The sequence below is a fragment of the Balaenoptera ricei genome, chromosome 17 (genome assembly GCF_028023285.1).
Source record: "Balaenoptera ricei isolate mBalRic1 chromosome 17, mBalRic1.hap2, whole genome shotgun sequence".
Classification (NCBI taxonomy): Eukaryota; Metazoa; Chordata; class Mammalia; order Artiodactyla; family Balaenopteridae; genus Balaenoptera; species Balaenoptera ricei.
This window is the reverse complement of record NC_082655.1, coordinates 34,494,352-34,510,501: the sequence shown is the minus strand read 5'-3', so window position 1 is coordinate 34,510,501 and position 16,150 is coordinate 34,494,352. Positions and strand designations below refer to the sequence as shown.

Here is a 16,150-nt window from a genome sequence, read left to right as displayed (position 1 = left end):
TGGTTACACCTGGAGCTGCAGGGTCGTCGCCAGTGCACCTTCGGCTTCTGAGACTTGCCAGCAGGGTAGCCATAGAAAAGTGACTTGGCTGATCTGTGCTGCAGATTCCTCTCCTGTGAAAAAGCAACAATATTAGCACCGACCTCAAAGGGCTGACCGAGAGGGTCAAACAGACAAACATGTGACCAGCACCTAGAATACCACCTGGATGCGTAGCTATCACTACTGCTTTGAACCCCTCATCTTATAGAATATCTAATGAAAAGAGCTCCGTTTTTGTTTTGTTTCTTGCTGTCATACATGCTGGCCATCTTCCTGTACTGAAGACTCCAATATGAGTCGATGCAGGGGAGGGGCTGGATGTAATAGAGGCTGAGAACAGAATCAGGCCATAGAATCAGGCCACGCTGCACCCGGAGTCCAGGCCTCCCTCCAATCTGAGCTTTACACGCCCCTCCTCTAGGTGATTTCTTTCTCCAGAAGCAAATAGGTCCTAGCTGGACCCACAATTCCTGTCCACAAGCTGGGCCAGACCCAACTAAATTCCTAAAAGGGGTTCCAACTTGGCTGAAGCCAAGACTCTGCTACATAGGTTCTAAAAATATCACTTATAATTAATCAGTTTCTCTCCTTCTTCTTTCTTTTACACACCCACATGTGTGCACACACACGCATTATTCACAACTGGATTTCGAACTTTTAACTCTTCCTACTCTTTTGAGATCCACAGTTGCTACTGACCATTGGATGCTTACTAGAACAACAACTGAACGAGATGATCAGCTCACAACGTGATAAAACAGAAGTCTCCTCATCTGAGAGACTCGAAGCAGGACGTGGAAGCCATGAAGGACCAAGGGCTCCACAGCTAAGGAGGCTGCCCCACTACGACCGCCTGGATTTCTGGGTTCAAAGTCCCTTAGTCCGCATCCCCCAATGCCAAAGTCCCAGGAAAGAGAACCTGGCCGACCAGCCACTGTTGGGCGCCTCGCTCGGTGCAGAAACCTATGCCCAGGATGGCAGACAGGTCTTGTCTTAGGAGGATTTCTGCCAGAGTCTCCCCAATCTTCCCTCCGTCGGGTGGGATTGGGGTTCAGTCCTGAGAGAAGGGGATCAGTGGATACACAGATTCCCCAAAAGCTCTGTAACGGAACTCTGCAAGTGAGGCTGAATACAGTGTTTTAGGAAAAGTTTAGCTATTGTGGCTTTGAAGTGCCATGGCACCGTGTAACTTCCAGAAGATGAATCAAAGCAGTGATTCTCGACGCGTGAGCCTTACAACCCTTTCAGGGGTCCAAGAGGTCCTTCCTTTCCCAATTATACACCAGTGTAAAGCTGGATTCTCTCTCTTTTTAAAAAAAAAAATTAATTTATTCTTGGCTGCGTTGGGTCTTCGTTGCTGCGCATGGGCTTTCTCTAGTTGTGGCGAGCGGGGGCTACTCTTTGTTGCAGTGCCGGGCTTCTCACTGCGGTGGCTTCTCTTGTTGTGGAGCACGGGCTCTAGGCGTGCAGGCTTCAGTAGTTGTGGCACGTGGACTCAGTAGTTGTGGCTCGTGGGCTCTAGAGTGCAGGCTCAGTAGTTGTGGCACACGGGCTTAGTTGCTCCGTGGCATGTAGGATCTTCCCGGACCAGGGCTCGAACCCGTGTCCCCTGCATTGGCAGGCGGATTCTCAACCACTGCACCACAAGGGAAGTCCCTGGATTATCTTTTATGCTCAAAGCAAACATATTGCAACAGAAAATAGGTCGCAACAGCTTGGAGGCAAAAGGAGATATTTCAGCTGTCCTCTATGAAGCTGGACATCAGAAAGATTTGTAAAAGTGTAAAACAGTGTCACCGTTCTCAATTTTATTTTTTTTGGAAAGCAAATTTCCATAAAAAGTGCTACTTGTGTTAGCATGTTTACTATTGTTATTTTTAAATGCTTACATATTCTGTAAATGTCTCAGTTTTGATTTCTTATATGGGAAGTCTTAATAGATAAAACCCACATAACCAAGAGCTCTTTGGGATCCCCAATCATTCAGTGAGGGCACCGAGTCCTAACCACTGGACTGCCAGGGAATTCCCCAAATTTTCTTCTCAGGAGCCATTAGACTTGAAGACAGAGAGAGGAGGCTGGCCACCTGGATGGAATCCTACCTCTGCCGCTTGCTGTGTTAACTCCCTGTGCCTCAGTCCCCTTATCTGTAAAATGGGGATAAACAGCCCTACTTCAGAGGGTCACTAATCAGCCTGGCACAGAGTTGAGCATTCACTAAGTGTGAAATATTATTATTCTAGTAAGCATCTATTTAAGATTTAGGCAGTTATGGCGGTGGTGGTGGAAGGAATATAAAAATTCTCATCCCCCTTGAATTAATCGGGCCACCATCTGCGACAGAAGCAAGTCCTTCTGTTTCTAGGAAGACATGGACACATGCTTTTTGTTTGAGTGATTCCAGTGTGAAGTTCAAGAAAGTTTTTTGGTCTCTGTCCTCATCAACAAACTGGATTGCAGCTAACAATTTTTCTTGGTGAAAAATCCATGAGGCTGGAGGGGAGCAGGGGGAGAAGCAGCAAGTGGAGACACGAGAGGATGGGAGAAAGGAGTCAGAGACTATAGTCGTCACGAAGAATCCAGAGCTCATAATAAGACTCTTACTACGTTCAAAGCCACAGGTCTGTACCCCACTGAGGCGAGCTCCATCACTTAAACTGGGCAAACTGGATGACCACTACAGCCACTTGGTATTCCCACCTGCATTTCCAGCCTGCATCTCCTTCCCTGGTTTTGACATCTCCTACGTCCCAGGCAAACCAGGATGGTGATCACGAAAACCCCTGTCCACTCCTCAAATGTTAATGAGGAAATTTACTCGTGTATATACTTGGTATATAAAGCTCTCATAACTCCTTCCCAATAATGCCTGAATGATCATATTTGCTGAAAGAAAAAGGAAAGCACCTCCTGAGATCCTGGCCAAGAGCAACCTTCCTGCTGCAGCCACTTAGACCCAAGTTCACTCCCATTGGGTGCAGTTACAAGAGTAACTTACCAACATTCTCCTTCTCCTTATCCCTCCCTTTATCTGGCAGGAAGATACCTGTTAAAGCTCTTTGTGGATGTGGGAGGAAGAGGGAGGTAAATGATATGAACCACTGTGGTTGGCCATAGGAGCCCTGGTCATCCTAACCCAGTGAGGGCGCACTCTGTCATATGTACAAGCCCCCAGCTCTTCCATTCTTATCTGCCTGGGGTGCTTGAGCAGAGATTCCCTGCTGAGTAGGAAATGGTATGGATGACTTGGATTTTCCAGAGCTAATGTTCTGAGATAGAACCCCAGGAAAGTCTCTCTTGCCCCAGGGAGAGTGTCCATGGATGGGCCTTCCTGGGTGTTTCCAGACACTTGCCCTAGTTTGAGTCATCGCCATCACCTGTACCTACAGGGCCTTCAGCACTGGTGGCTGAGCTGATGCAGCTAGTTCTGGGTTAAGAGGGAGGAGCTGGACTATCTCTGGACAACGTCCACCGGAGCAAAGGCTGACCTATATGTTCATCCTGGAGTGGTCCTCTTGGACAGGTCCGGGGGACAGGCTGTCATGTCAGCTGTGTTCTTTAGTTACAAGAAACTGAACCTGCCGGGGTAACTGAAGAGAAGCAGGAATTTATTGGAAGGATATGGAAGAGTTCAGAGACTCAAAGGAAAGCCAAAGAGCCAACTTGAAAACAACAGAACAAGGCAGAAACTAAGGTGTAGTCTCTTCAGGGTCCACTGTCCACATGAATCAGCTCCAACCATCTCCAGTCTCTCTGTAAAAGGTCAGATTCCCAGAAGAGAGTCAGGTTGGCCAGCTTTGGTTACATGTTTGCCCCTTTACTGGGCAACTTTATTGATAGTACCTAATGGCAGATGGCGGGGTTGGAGGGAAGATAGTTATTTTATTGAAAGAGGGTGCCATAGATGATAGGTAAGAAAAGCATTAGATGTCCATTACAGGAAGACTTTCTCAGTGGCAAACCTGCTCAGAGAGATGGCCCTGGAGCCCACCCGGATTACAGAGGCAGAGGCCAGAGGTGGGCTTAGCAATTCAGTGCAAAGCTGATAGTGTCACAGACAGCACACTATCAAAAACTGTTTCATCATGGGCTTCCCTGGTGGCGCAGTGGTTAAGAATCCACCTGTCAATGCAAGGGACACGGTTTCGAGCCCTGGTCCGGGAAGATCCCACATGCCGCAGAGCAACTAAGACCGTGAGCCACAACTACTGAGCCTGTGCACCTAGAGCCTGTGCTCCGCAACAAGAGAAGCCACCGTGGTGAGAAGCCTGTGCACCGCAATGAAGGGTAGCCCCCGCTCGCCGCAACTAGAGAAAGCCCACGCACAGCAATGAAGACCCAATGCAGCCAAAAATAAAATAAAGAAAATTAATAAATAATTGTTTCATTAGAAGATTAGTGATATCCTCATTGAAGAAACTAAGAAATCACAGAAAAGTCTAGAAAAGAGAATTTTTAAAGTCATCTATAATTCCACCACTGAGAAACAACCACAGTTAATTTTTGAGGGTGTTTTTCTCCTCCTATGGATTCTTGTTAACATAGTTGAAGACATATTCTGTGTATGACTTTGAACTTGATGTTTAAGCACCGATTCAATAACTGCTAGAGGAGTATTTTTGTAACATTGGCCTAGGAAATGACTTGACCCATAGCTGTCCTACGTGGTGGAAGAGACAGAGGAGACCTTTTTGGGTCCATAGTTCCACCAGTACTGGGGACCAAGCATCCACTTTGCCCAGCCTGGGAAGTTGCCAAGGCCTGCCCTCCATCCCATAGGAGGTTCTATCCAGCCAAGGTGGATGGGAACTTCCGCAGACATTGTCCTATGTAAGGAAAGGCCCTCATCTCCACTTTAGAGCCCATGGAAGCTCCTTGTGTTTATGCTTCAGGGAACTGTGATTCTAGATCATTCCTGTGGGTTTCTGCTTGTTCTGATGAATTCTACATTGTCCTTCTAACATGAATGGATCATATTTCCATCTGATCTTTTCAGGCGCCACTACCTTTAAGTCATTTGAAATGATGTCAAGAATATGCTTCATGATAAAGAGTGAAATTACTAGGAGGATGGCATCATGGGAGAATCCTAGTTAAAATAAAGCTGTAACTATCTTCATAATGTGCCAGGTATAATATAGATGTGTGTGTACTTAAATTCCTGAACCTGTATATTTAACAATCTAAAACTGAGAGCTTGCTTGTTTTAACCTTTGCTGACATTTGCTAAGGGACAGAATTCATGGTGATATAAGAGTTCAGAAGTCCATCATTTGGAACTAGAGAAATATGCATAACTCCCACAATGAACTCTCAGGCCATATTCCTATGAACACAGTCTACCTTCAGAACTGGATGGAATCACTCTTGAAAGACTTCAGCATTTGTCCACACAGGAGTATTATTCCCCTTTGTTTTTTAACTCATCCCATGTGACTCGGGCTCCAGCCTCCCATTTTAATGTCTTCAGAGAAATCTGTTTTCTTTACTAAAATACTTCATCTGCCCAGAAAAGGGATCCCTAGGTCAAGGCTGGGGAGTGCTGGGCGTGGTCTAGTGATACACAGGGGACTTCAGCATAAGGGGCTCTTACCTCTCTGATTATTCCTTCTAAGAGACTATCATGAGCTCCTTTAATTCTCTCATTTTTTATCATTGTTCCTCAGGAGTCTGCTTCCGCCCTCTTCTTTTTTTCAATCTATTCCTCCTCCTCTTGCCCATTCTTTTTTTTTTCTTAATTTATTTTTGGCTGCATTGGGTCTTCGTTGCTGCGTGCAGGTTTTCTCTAGTTGCAGTGAGCAGAGGCTACTCATTGTTGCGGTGCACGGGCTTCTCATTGTGGTGGCTTCTCCTGTTGCGGAGCACGGGCTCTAGACGCAAGAGTTTCAGTAGTTGTGGCACGCAGGCTCCGTAGTTGTGGTTCGCGGGCTCTAGAGCGCAGGCTCAGTAGTTGTGGCGCATGGACTTAGTTGCTCCACGGCATGTGGGATCTTCCCAGACCAGGGCTCGAACCCGTGTCCCCTGCATTGGCAGGCAGATTCTTAACCACTGAGTCACCAGGGAAGCCCCCTTGCCAAACTCTTTATGGAATTGTGGCTCCTGAATTGATATCTCTGGCCCAGCTTTATCTCAAGTTCCGGACCCACTTAGCCACAAGCTACTCCACATTTCTACCTTAAAGTTGTCACTAGCACCTCAAGCTCAGCATGTCCTCCAAAATTACTCTTCTTCCTGTGTTTCTTATCTCAGTCAATGGCACCACGGTTCTGCCTAGCTAGAAACCTACGAGTCCTCCCTCACTCTATCCTCTTTCTGGTCACTAAATTCTGTTTAATTTACTCATTTGGTCATTCAGTGAATCAATTTTAAACTCCTACCCTGTGCCAGCCATTGTGTTGGGTATCTAATGGTGAACAAAAATAGGCCCCTGCCCTCATGGAGCTTACAGTCTAGTTGGGGAAACAGACAAATGGTGTTGTAAAAGAAATATGCAGAGTGCTGAGCGTTTAGTCTGGGGGACAGGGAAGACCTCGAAGGAGGGACGTTTAAGAGAAGAGCTAAAGAACACCTTAGGAGTTAACTAGATCAAGGGGTGGTGTGGGGAGTTCAATCTCTAAGCAGACAGAACAGTGTGCGCACAAGTCCAGAAAGAGGTGGAATGAGAGAAACTTCAAGGAAGCCTTTGTGGCTCAAGTGTAATGAATTACAGGAACAGTGATGAGAGAGGAGAGGAGAGGCAGGCAGAGGCCTTATTGTTCAGCACCTTGTAAGGGTGTTGGACCTTCTTCTAAGAGGACAGAGAAGACTCTGAAGACTTTGGGGGGCGGGTAGAGTTGAGGGGTAGCAGATTTATATATCAACCTCACTCCAGCTACAACGTGGAGAGTGGATTGGGTGGGGCCTGAGTGGATGTGGTGGGGAGGAGAGCCCATTGGCTTCCTTCTTGCCACTCCTATGACCATGGTCCCCAGTCCAGGATTTGGCTGTCTCTTGCCTTCCAGCAGAAGACACTGCTACTGTTTTCCCCTTGAACTGCACCTTCCACGTGGCTGCTGGACTACCTTTCAACTTCTCTCAACAGAAACAAAAACCAGTGATCCTTCATTGTGCTCAAAATAAAGTTAAAACTCTTTAGCTGGCCACAAGTCCCTTTAAACCTGGCCCTTGTCTCCCTCTCCAGTGTCACACCCAACCACTTGTCCTCAAGTACCCTATGCCTTAGTCCACTAAAAGGGGATTCGAGAGGCAGAGAGCAGTTTGAGGGGAAAGGCCCAGAGGAGCAAAGTACCCGAGCCAAGGCTGAGGCTGAGCCCCAGGTCCAGCGTGTTGATCCAGCTGAGAGCACAGAAAACTGGCCCAAGCGGGGGTTTCATACTTTTGGCTTCAAGCAACTTCAGGCAGTTGGCTATGAGTATCAAGGACCAACACTTGGGAAGCACTTGGGGATAAGTCATCTGGCGGCTTGGACGTAAGACCAGAGGTGTAGTTGCTGGGAGGTGGTGATTGAGGACAGGACCCTGAGCACTGAGAGATGGCAGCTTAAGAGCAGGACCCCAACCACGGGAGAACTGAGGTTCCAGGACAGCCAGGATGCCAGCTTATAAAGAATGGGCAGGACCCAGAGACTTGGGGCTCAGAAGGTTAAGGACAAAGGCTGACTTGAGGATGGCTTGGTAAGGAGACCCATGGGAGAGCTCTTTATATTCCACCTCTAAAGGGAAAAGGGGACAGAATGAATCCTGTAGTGTAGGGGCAAGGCTAGATGTCAAGGCTAGAGCGAGAAGGGCATAAAGAAAGGAGCCAGGCAGCTCCTTCCATCCGCCCCCCCCAACCCCCGCCACCAAGATCTTCATAGTTGTGGCTAGTCCACAGGACACACACAAGTCAAGAACATTTCACTTTAGCCCAATAAACCCCAAAGAGCTGTGATTACTTGGGGGGGGGCCCATCCCAACTCAAGGTGAATGAAATCTTATATGGTTCTGAGAGCAGCTTTGTAACTCTAAGGAGGGTCTCTGGAGACCATGACTGTGCACAGTTCTCATGGTAACCAAAAGACTATGACATACTTAGAGGGTGGTGAGGTCACAGAACCCAAGCTTTAAAGTAAGTGAATCATGTGTGGCTCATTTATTTTTAAAAGAAACTTCTGAGAAGAGCTTAGAACAATTTTTCTCCCCCGAGTGCCATTTCCCAAAGGTACTCACAGAACAATAAGGTGTGACTGTAATGGCTGCACTGAGTTGTCTTCTGGACAGTGTTAGAAGGGACATAAAGAAGGTGGACAGAGAACTAAGGCAGTTGAGATGCATCGACGAACTCAGCACACGATGCCTGTGTGACTTATACGTGCACCCGTATTGCTGCTGTGACTTGCACCCGTACCCATACTGCCTGTGCTATTCAAAGCGATCACAGACCTGCGGCCTGTGTGATCTCTACCCATGTTGCGGGTGTGATGTCAAGCTTTACTGTCTTCGCCCGTCTCTCAGAAGTTTGGAGAGGAAAGCCATTAGAGCCATGGAAGATGAAAAGAGAGAGCTTGCCAAGTAAGAGAACTTCCTAAGGTTTTTATAGTTGGTATATTAGCCTCCTAAGTTGGAAAAAGGGGGGGAAAGTGTGACAATCGATACTTGAGCAAAGATGAAATGGGTTCAAGATAATGACTCTGGTGACTTAACAAAGATTTAAAAAAAGAAGAGTAAATGGGTCCATGATGGGAATTGTAAGATTCTCAAGACAGTGTAATGATGTCGATTGGCAAGGCTGTTTTCGGCTTATGGCAGGAGTGCCAACGTGATAAATAATGTGGCTTTAATGAGAGAAAGAAACAGGGGGGCGTCATTAAAAAGCTATTGGAAGCAGCAAAATAAACATTTTTTCTGGTTATGAGTAAAGTGATTTGAGTATATTTCGGCTTACAGAAATGACTTTGGGAGAAGTAATAATAATTGATCAAATCCTTAATGTTTGCCAGAGGCTTTAAGAGCAAGGGAGCAAATTGAACAACAGAGGCATTTATATGGTTTTGTAGGAAATCCTTTCTCCTACTCCCCAACTCTTGATGACTTAAAATTCATCTGGAATTGGGTTTATTGTCTGCCTCCCCCTTCAACTGTAGCAAAGATTGTGCAAATAAACTACAGAACTGAGAGCTGCAGTTTTCAGAATACAGTTGAAAAGGTTTTAATAGAATGGATAATTTTAAACTCACTTTAAAATTTTGGGGGTTTGATCACATTTTATTTTTTGCTTGAGAAAGCTTTCCTTTTCTGTCTACATATGCCATTTAGTCTGTTACTATGATGAAAAAAATGGTTGAAAACACTGTCCCCTGGTTAAATAAATTATGGTACATCCAAACATTGGGATGATATGTAAATGTAAAAAGGACTGATGAAGCATTTTAAGTATTGTCATATTAAGTGAAAAAAGCAACGTGCAGAAAAACTACTTAATATACTATTTTTTAAAAGAAGGACATAAATAGATGATCTTTTGTATTGAAATCTATGTGACACATAACATTGTGTAAATTTAAGGTGTACGATGTTAATTTGATACATTTATATATTGTAATACGATTACCATTGTAGCGATAATTAGAACCTCTATTGTGTTACATAATTATCATTTCTTTTTAGTGGTTGGAATAATTAAGTTCTAGTCTCTTAACCACTTTAATGATTGTAATACAATATTTGTTGTCTATATTCACTATACCATGCATTAGAGCTCCAGGACTTACTACTCACTGCCAGTTTGTGTCCTTAAACAACATCCTTCCTACCCCAATGATAGATTAATAGGTTAGATGACAGATAAATAAATAGATTAGATAGATAGATAGATAGATGATAGATCGATAGAAAGTAGATGATGGATGGATGGATGGAGAGAGAGAGAATGAGGCCCTTGACAACCGTGACAGTGATGTTTCCCTGGAAAGGGCAGTAGGGCAATTATTGTCCAGGTCATCAGTCACCAAAGGTCAGGAATGGACCTCCCTCAATAGTCTGAGATGGAACTATTGGCAATAAACTCATCTACACTCAATTTGAACCAGTTTTAATTTTTACTCCTTAGAGTATCAAGTTATATAAATTTCATGCAGCGTGAGTCAGGGGTTCTTTTTTAAGTACTTGGTCTAAATGAAGGGTTACTTGTGAGCAGGTGTGTCCACTTCCCTGTGCCTCTGAATACTCGAATACCCTTGATCCAAGTCTGCTCGGCCTTTGTCTCCTGGCTGTCCCTATTCTCCAGACTCTCCAGGTGAGTTCTTCACCACCTGGGCACCCCCTGCCTACTCTGGGAGTCTCAATGACCTGCAGTGGACACAACTTCAGGCTTAAGTCTCGGCAGTGTGGTTTTTACAAGAGGTAATGTTTTCTCTGGTTTGTCATACTTTTCCTGACAATGCTTGGATTTTTTGCTAATTTTTTTTCTGTTGCTTGTGGCAGTATATGAAGCTGCTGTTGTCTTCCTGGATCTCTGAACTGATAATCCAGAGTCCATTTCAGAAATGACCTCAGGCTTACCCTTTTGCATCTCTCCCCAGCCGCTTTTCTTCTTCCTATTCATACCACCTTGGGAATGCTCTATTGCTCTATTTCTGACAGCTTGACATTTCACTAACCTGGAAATCTTAGTATTACCTGCAAACCTAAATATTCAATTTTCTGAATATGGATGAAAATGTTAAACCCTGATCCAGCTCCAATCCCAGAGGACTCCTACATTAATATTTTTTTCAGTGAAATGCCTCTTTTTTCTTCTCTCTCAGCTCCCAGTCCATGACTAAATAGATCCAGAAATATCATGCTGATTCAATTTTTTAAAAAACAATCTTTGGTGTGAAACTTTGTCCAAGGCTTTTAGAATGTAGAAATCATATTCACATGACCTTTTACCCCTTAAAGAGAAAGATAGCAGTTTGGTTAGGTTATGACATGTCCTTTCAGATGCCAGGCTGTGTTATCCAGAAGATTCTTTGCCCAATGGGGAAATAAGATTCCCTGGTCTATAGTTGCCATGGCCCCACTGGAATTGTCTTTCTGTGTGACAGTCTATGTGCTCTGTCTCTGGGTGCTCCTTTAATAACGGGCAAGAAGTTTTGGCTAACCATATAATTCCCCCCAAGAGTCATTTGAGCCTTCCTGAGTGTGTGTTATTTGATTGATGCACACGTGCGTGTGTGTGTGTGGTGCGTTTTTGGACTGGGTACAGAAGGTCCAATTCCTTTTCATTGTTTACTGAGCAGTTGCTTCAAAAGAAACCTTGGCAGTATCTTCATTAGTAGAAACCCAAGTAAGTACTTTCATTTCTTTAGCTTCTTTGATATTCTTTTTTCCTCCCCAAATTTCCTTTTGCACCCCAAGCACTCACCTTTTCCGACTCTTCCTTCCTCTTCTGGATTGAGAGAGACTGAAGTGACTGAATTTGGTTTCCTTTGTAAGAAGCCATGTGACCAGCCTGATGTAAGTTTGCACCTGACTCACCTCCACACTTCGTGGGCTTCCTGTCTTCTGTACTCAAGTGCCAGAAGCAAAGTCAGCCCCTCCTCAATCCTGCCCTTACGAGTTTATTATCTAATTACCAAGCCCGCGGCAGAGTGGCTCTGACACCTGGCTTTAGTCCTTGCGGGTACATGAACCTTGATTTGCAGCTGCGCCCAGGAACGCACTGGGCTCAACCCTGTGACCTTTGCTGGTGCCTGGAAACTCATCCTGAGACTGTGCTTGCATCTGCTCATCCAAGTATCCGTGGGCAGCCTGCGGCTCGAGAAGTTCCCTTGAAAAGCCCCCCACAAAGGGCACCATCTTCTGAAAACTTCAAAAACCTGTCCTCTGGTTTCTTGTTTACCCCTCACGCTCTGAGTACGAAGTTTTCACGGAATCGCTCTCACTGGGGGAGGCTGGTGACTGTTAGCCCTCAGGGTTGCATTCTTTGTGGTTTAGCGGTGCCTTCCTGGGTCTTAAGCCCTCAGGGAATCTTTCCATCCCCCATCCTTTGACCCAAAGATCAGGGCATAGTCACACCTTGGGAAGCCGGCAGAGAGGAACTCCGGGGCTTTATGGCTTTACTTACTTTACGGCTGGTGGCTGGTTGGCTTTCCGCTGAGAGGAGAGTTCGCTGTTTCCCTCTGTGTCCCTGCAGAGCTGGAAGCGAGTTGGGCCCCTTGGTCCCCTCTCATCACAATCTCTTTGTATGCAGAGGTCTCGGGGTGGCAAGAGTAGGCGTTGCTGCCCATCCAGGCCAAAGGCATGTCCATTATTTGACCTTAGTGTTTAATGACACAGGACTCGGGGCCTGGTCACTTAAGGCCTTGAATTTCAGGGAAGTCTGTATAAAGCGGAGCCTGGTACAGCCTGTTAAAGAAAGTTACCCTTTATTGAGTGAAAACCAAGTGCCTAACACTTCATCTTCATTTAATCCTTGTAACACCGTGGCCATCTTACAGATGATGAACCAGAGTCAGGGCAATGTTCTTGATCATCAGGAAATGGGACAGCTGGGACTTGAAGCCAGGTTTGCCTGACTCTGGAATCCATGTGCTTAATCACCTGGTTAGTGGTCCTGAGTGATCTCCCGACCAGGACCAGCAGCCAGCATCACCTGGAACTTGTTAGAAATGCAAATTGTTGACTCCTCCCCAGACTGGCTGAATCAGAAACTCTGGGGGGTGGGGCCCAGACACCTGTAATTGAACAAGCCCCGCAGGTGTTCAGATGCACCTGTGTCGTGCCACTCTGCTCCCGCTGATACCCTTCTTCAGTATCAACCAAAAGTCAGGAGGAGAGAGACAAGGCAGGAAATGGGAAGAAGGAGAAGAAAGAAGAGAGAGGGAAAGATGCGTTGGAAAGGAACAATTGAGCTTAATGGGTCTTTGGGGGGATCTAAATTAGGAGAAAAAGTGAAGTACTCCAAGGAAACTAGAGGAAGGCCAGCCTCCCTTTGGTTCAGAGTAGAGACAGGCATTCTCATCATCCTCATTACTTTATTCGTCAGCCGGCTGAACCTGATTCATATCTTTGTGAAGATGGCTGGCGATATCCTTCACCTCTGCTGTGGGCAGTATCTCATTCAGGAGCTTGGTCATACATTCAGGTGAAATTCAGCTTCAGCTGGGAGAAGAGGTGACAGCCCAGAGTGGCAGACAGATGGCACTGCCCACTTGCTTTTCCCCAGCTTTCCGAAGAGCGTTCTGCCACCAACCAAAGAGGCTGACTTGCCTCTGTTTACTATGACTAAGTTCCTCCCTGGTGATAGCTAGTAGAGCAGGCCATCTCTCTTTGCCCAGAACCCCATAGAACCAAGGAAAATCGCATGTGGGGTGACAGGTACTTTGCCGGGCAGGAGTCAGGTTGCAACTTCAGAGTTAAATCTGATGAGTAAAATGAGGCTCCTGCAATTTCTCCTAAACCCACACATCCCCACTGATAAACCCTGGCCTAGAAGCAAAAGGAAGGAGAAACCTGGTCTAGCCAAGACTTCGGGGCAATTTCCTGAAGACCCACATTTGTGAGACCCCTTTTCAGCTGCTGCAGTGGGGACGCGGCTGAAGTGACAGGAATAGAGGAAGAGGGGGAATCTAAGCAAAACAAAAACGAAACAGGAACAACGAACTCATACTTCAAGACTCATATTGCAAGAGGAGGATATAGATCTGGGAGCCAGCTTTGCCTTGTAGATCTGGCTCCCAGATCCATCTCCTGTAGAAGGCAACAGGGCTTATGGGTATGTTAAAAAAATATTCCCTCTTTTTGCTTATCTGTATTTTCTGAGTTTTTTACAATGAACTTGTATAACTTAAGTAACAAAAAGAAGTAAGTGTATAAAAAAATTCAGCAAAAAAAGTAAGAATTAAAAATGTATCTCAAACCAATCACCCAATCAGAGTCCAGACTCTTCAAACCAGAAGAGCTTCTAGAAAGCATACATACCAATACCTCCCTTTGGAGGCCAAGAGATGCAAGAAGATTTGCCGGGAGTGAGTCTTAGAACACAGATTTTTTTTTTTTTTTTTAGAACACAGATTTTTTAAAAAAACGTTAAGGGATAAAAAGAAGAGCATTTCAGAGCATTAGGTTGTCTTTGGAAGGATCAGGCAGTTAGAAAGAAAGTGGTCCCTGAGCAGGGCCAGAGCACACAGGGCTGATGCCAGGCTGCTGAGGTCCTCATGCCAAGAGCTCAGTCTGACTGATGGTTAAAATCATGACCTAGGCATTAAACAAGCCTGGATTTGAATCTAGGCTCTGCCATTCACCACCTTCACCACCTCCCCATCTACAAAATGGTGACAACTACACCTGCATGACAGGGTTCTTGTGAGGGTCAAATGAAACAATGCCTCTAATGGCTTAGCACTTTCCATGGCACATTGTGGGGAAAAAAAAAAAAGAAAGAAAAAGAAAAAACACACAACAGACAAAAGCCTAGCATCCTAACTATGTGGCAAGCACTAGTATAGATTCTTTTCATTCATTAACTAATTTAAGTCTCATGAAACCCCTAGAAATGGGTTACTATTATTGTCCCAATTTTACAGATGAGGAAACTGAGGCACAGAGCGGTTTAAGGAGCCTGCCCAAAGTTCCATAACTAATAAGAGGAGGAGCTGAGATTTAAATGCAAGAGAATGTGGTGATCATTCTGTAATGCATAGAACTGTCAAATCACTATGTTGTGCACCAGGAACTAACATAGTATTATAGGTCAATTGTACTTCAGAAAAACCCAACCCACCAACCAAACAAACTCACAGAAAAAGAGATGAGATTTGTGGTTATCAGAGCAGTGGGATGGGGTGGGGGGGATTGGATAAAGGTGGTCAAAAGGTACAAACTTCCAGTTACAGGATAAATAAGTACTAGGGATATAACATACAACATGATTAAGTAACAGTGCTGTAGGTTATATATGAAAGTTGTTAAGAGTAAATCCTAAGAGTTCTCATCACAAAGAAAAAAATAACTTTTTCTATTTAATGTTGTATCTATATGAGATGATGGAGGTTCACTAAACTTATCATGATAATCATTTCATGATGTATGTTAAGTCAAATCATTATTCTGTACACCTCAAATTTACACGGTGCTGTATGTCAATTATATCTCAATAAAACTGGAAGGAAAAAGAAAAAAAGAGAATTAAAAATAAATACAAGAGAAAGATCTGGAAGGCCAAGCACCCATCTGTTGTTAACAGGGGTTTACCTGTGAGGGAGTGTGATTTACATGGGAGGACTCTCATTTTTTACTTTTACACGCTTCTGTAAAGTTTGACTTTTCACAATGACTAGTGTGTATTACTTTTGCTGTTTTTTTTTTTAAAAAAGAGGTAAAAATATTGCTTGTCAAGCTGTGTCTGAGCTCCATGGTCTGAGCTTCTTCCTCCCACCCTTTCCTTTTCCTAAATTGCAGATTGAGAAGAACAACAAATAGAATTCTAGCCTCCTCTTGCTGTAGCAGTAACGTTTTAGGATCAGTGAACGTGTGCGGCTTCGAACCCGATCAAGTCAAGGTGCGAGTGAAGGACGGAAAGGTGTGCGTGTCAGCTGAGCGCGAGAACAGATACGACTGCCTGGGATCAAAAAAGTACAGCTACATGAACATCTGCAAAGAGTTCAGCTTGCCCCCGTGTGTAGACGAGAAGGACGTGACGTACTCCTACGGGCTCGGCAGTTGTGTCAAGATCGAGTCTCCCTGCTACCCTTGCACGTCTCCCTGCAACCCCTGTGATCCCTGCAGCCCCTGTGACCCCTGCAACCCATGCTATCCCTGTGGGAGCCGGTTTTCCTGTAGGAAGATGATTTTGTAAAGTGTAGGAACCCAGGACTTAGTAGAGTCAGGTATCCAGCCCGGCAGCTCTTCTAGTGTTTCTCTCCCCCTTCCCATGGCCTGTGTTATTCAAGAACATAGAATACTGAATACATAACTGCAATCCACTGGTGTGTGAAAGTATTTTGGTTCAACCCACCACAGAGCCCCGCCAGGTTAGTGGGCAACGGAAGGATGAACAGATGGGAACGGAGATGAATGGTGAGATCTGCCCTCCTGTGTGCTACTCCATACCCCACTACCTCCAAATTCCAGGAAAAGATACTTTT

The 16,150-nt window shown here is 45.1% G+C and overlaps 1 protein-coding gene across 1 annotated transcript; it reads left to right on the top strand.

The window, feature by feature from the left end:
* The first annotated feature begins 8,271 nt into the window (after window positions 1-8,271).
* ODF1 (outer dense fiber of sperm tails 1) lies at window positions 8,272-15,861 on the top strand. The gene is made up of 2 exons (XM_059902040.1): window positions 8,272-8,591; window positions 15,465-15,861. Exons 1-2 carry the CDS (start codon window positions 8,272-8,274, stop codon window positions 15,859-15,861), a joined length of 717 nt encoding a protein of 238 aa, XP_059758023.1.
* The last annotated feature ends 289 nt before the right edge of the window (window positions 15,862-16,150 follow it).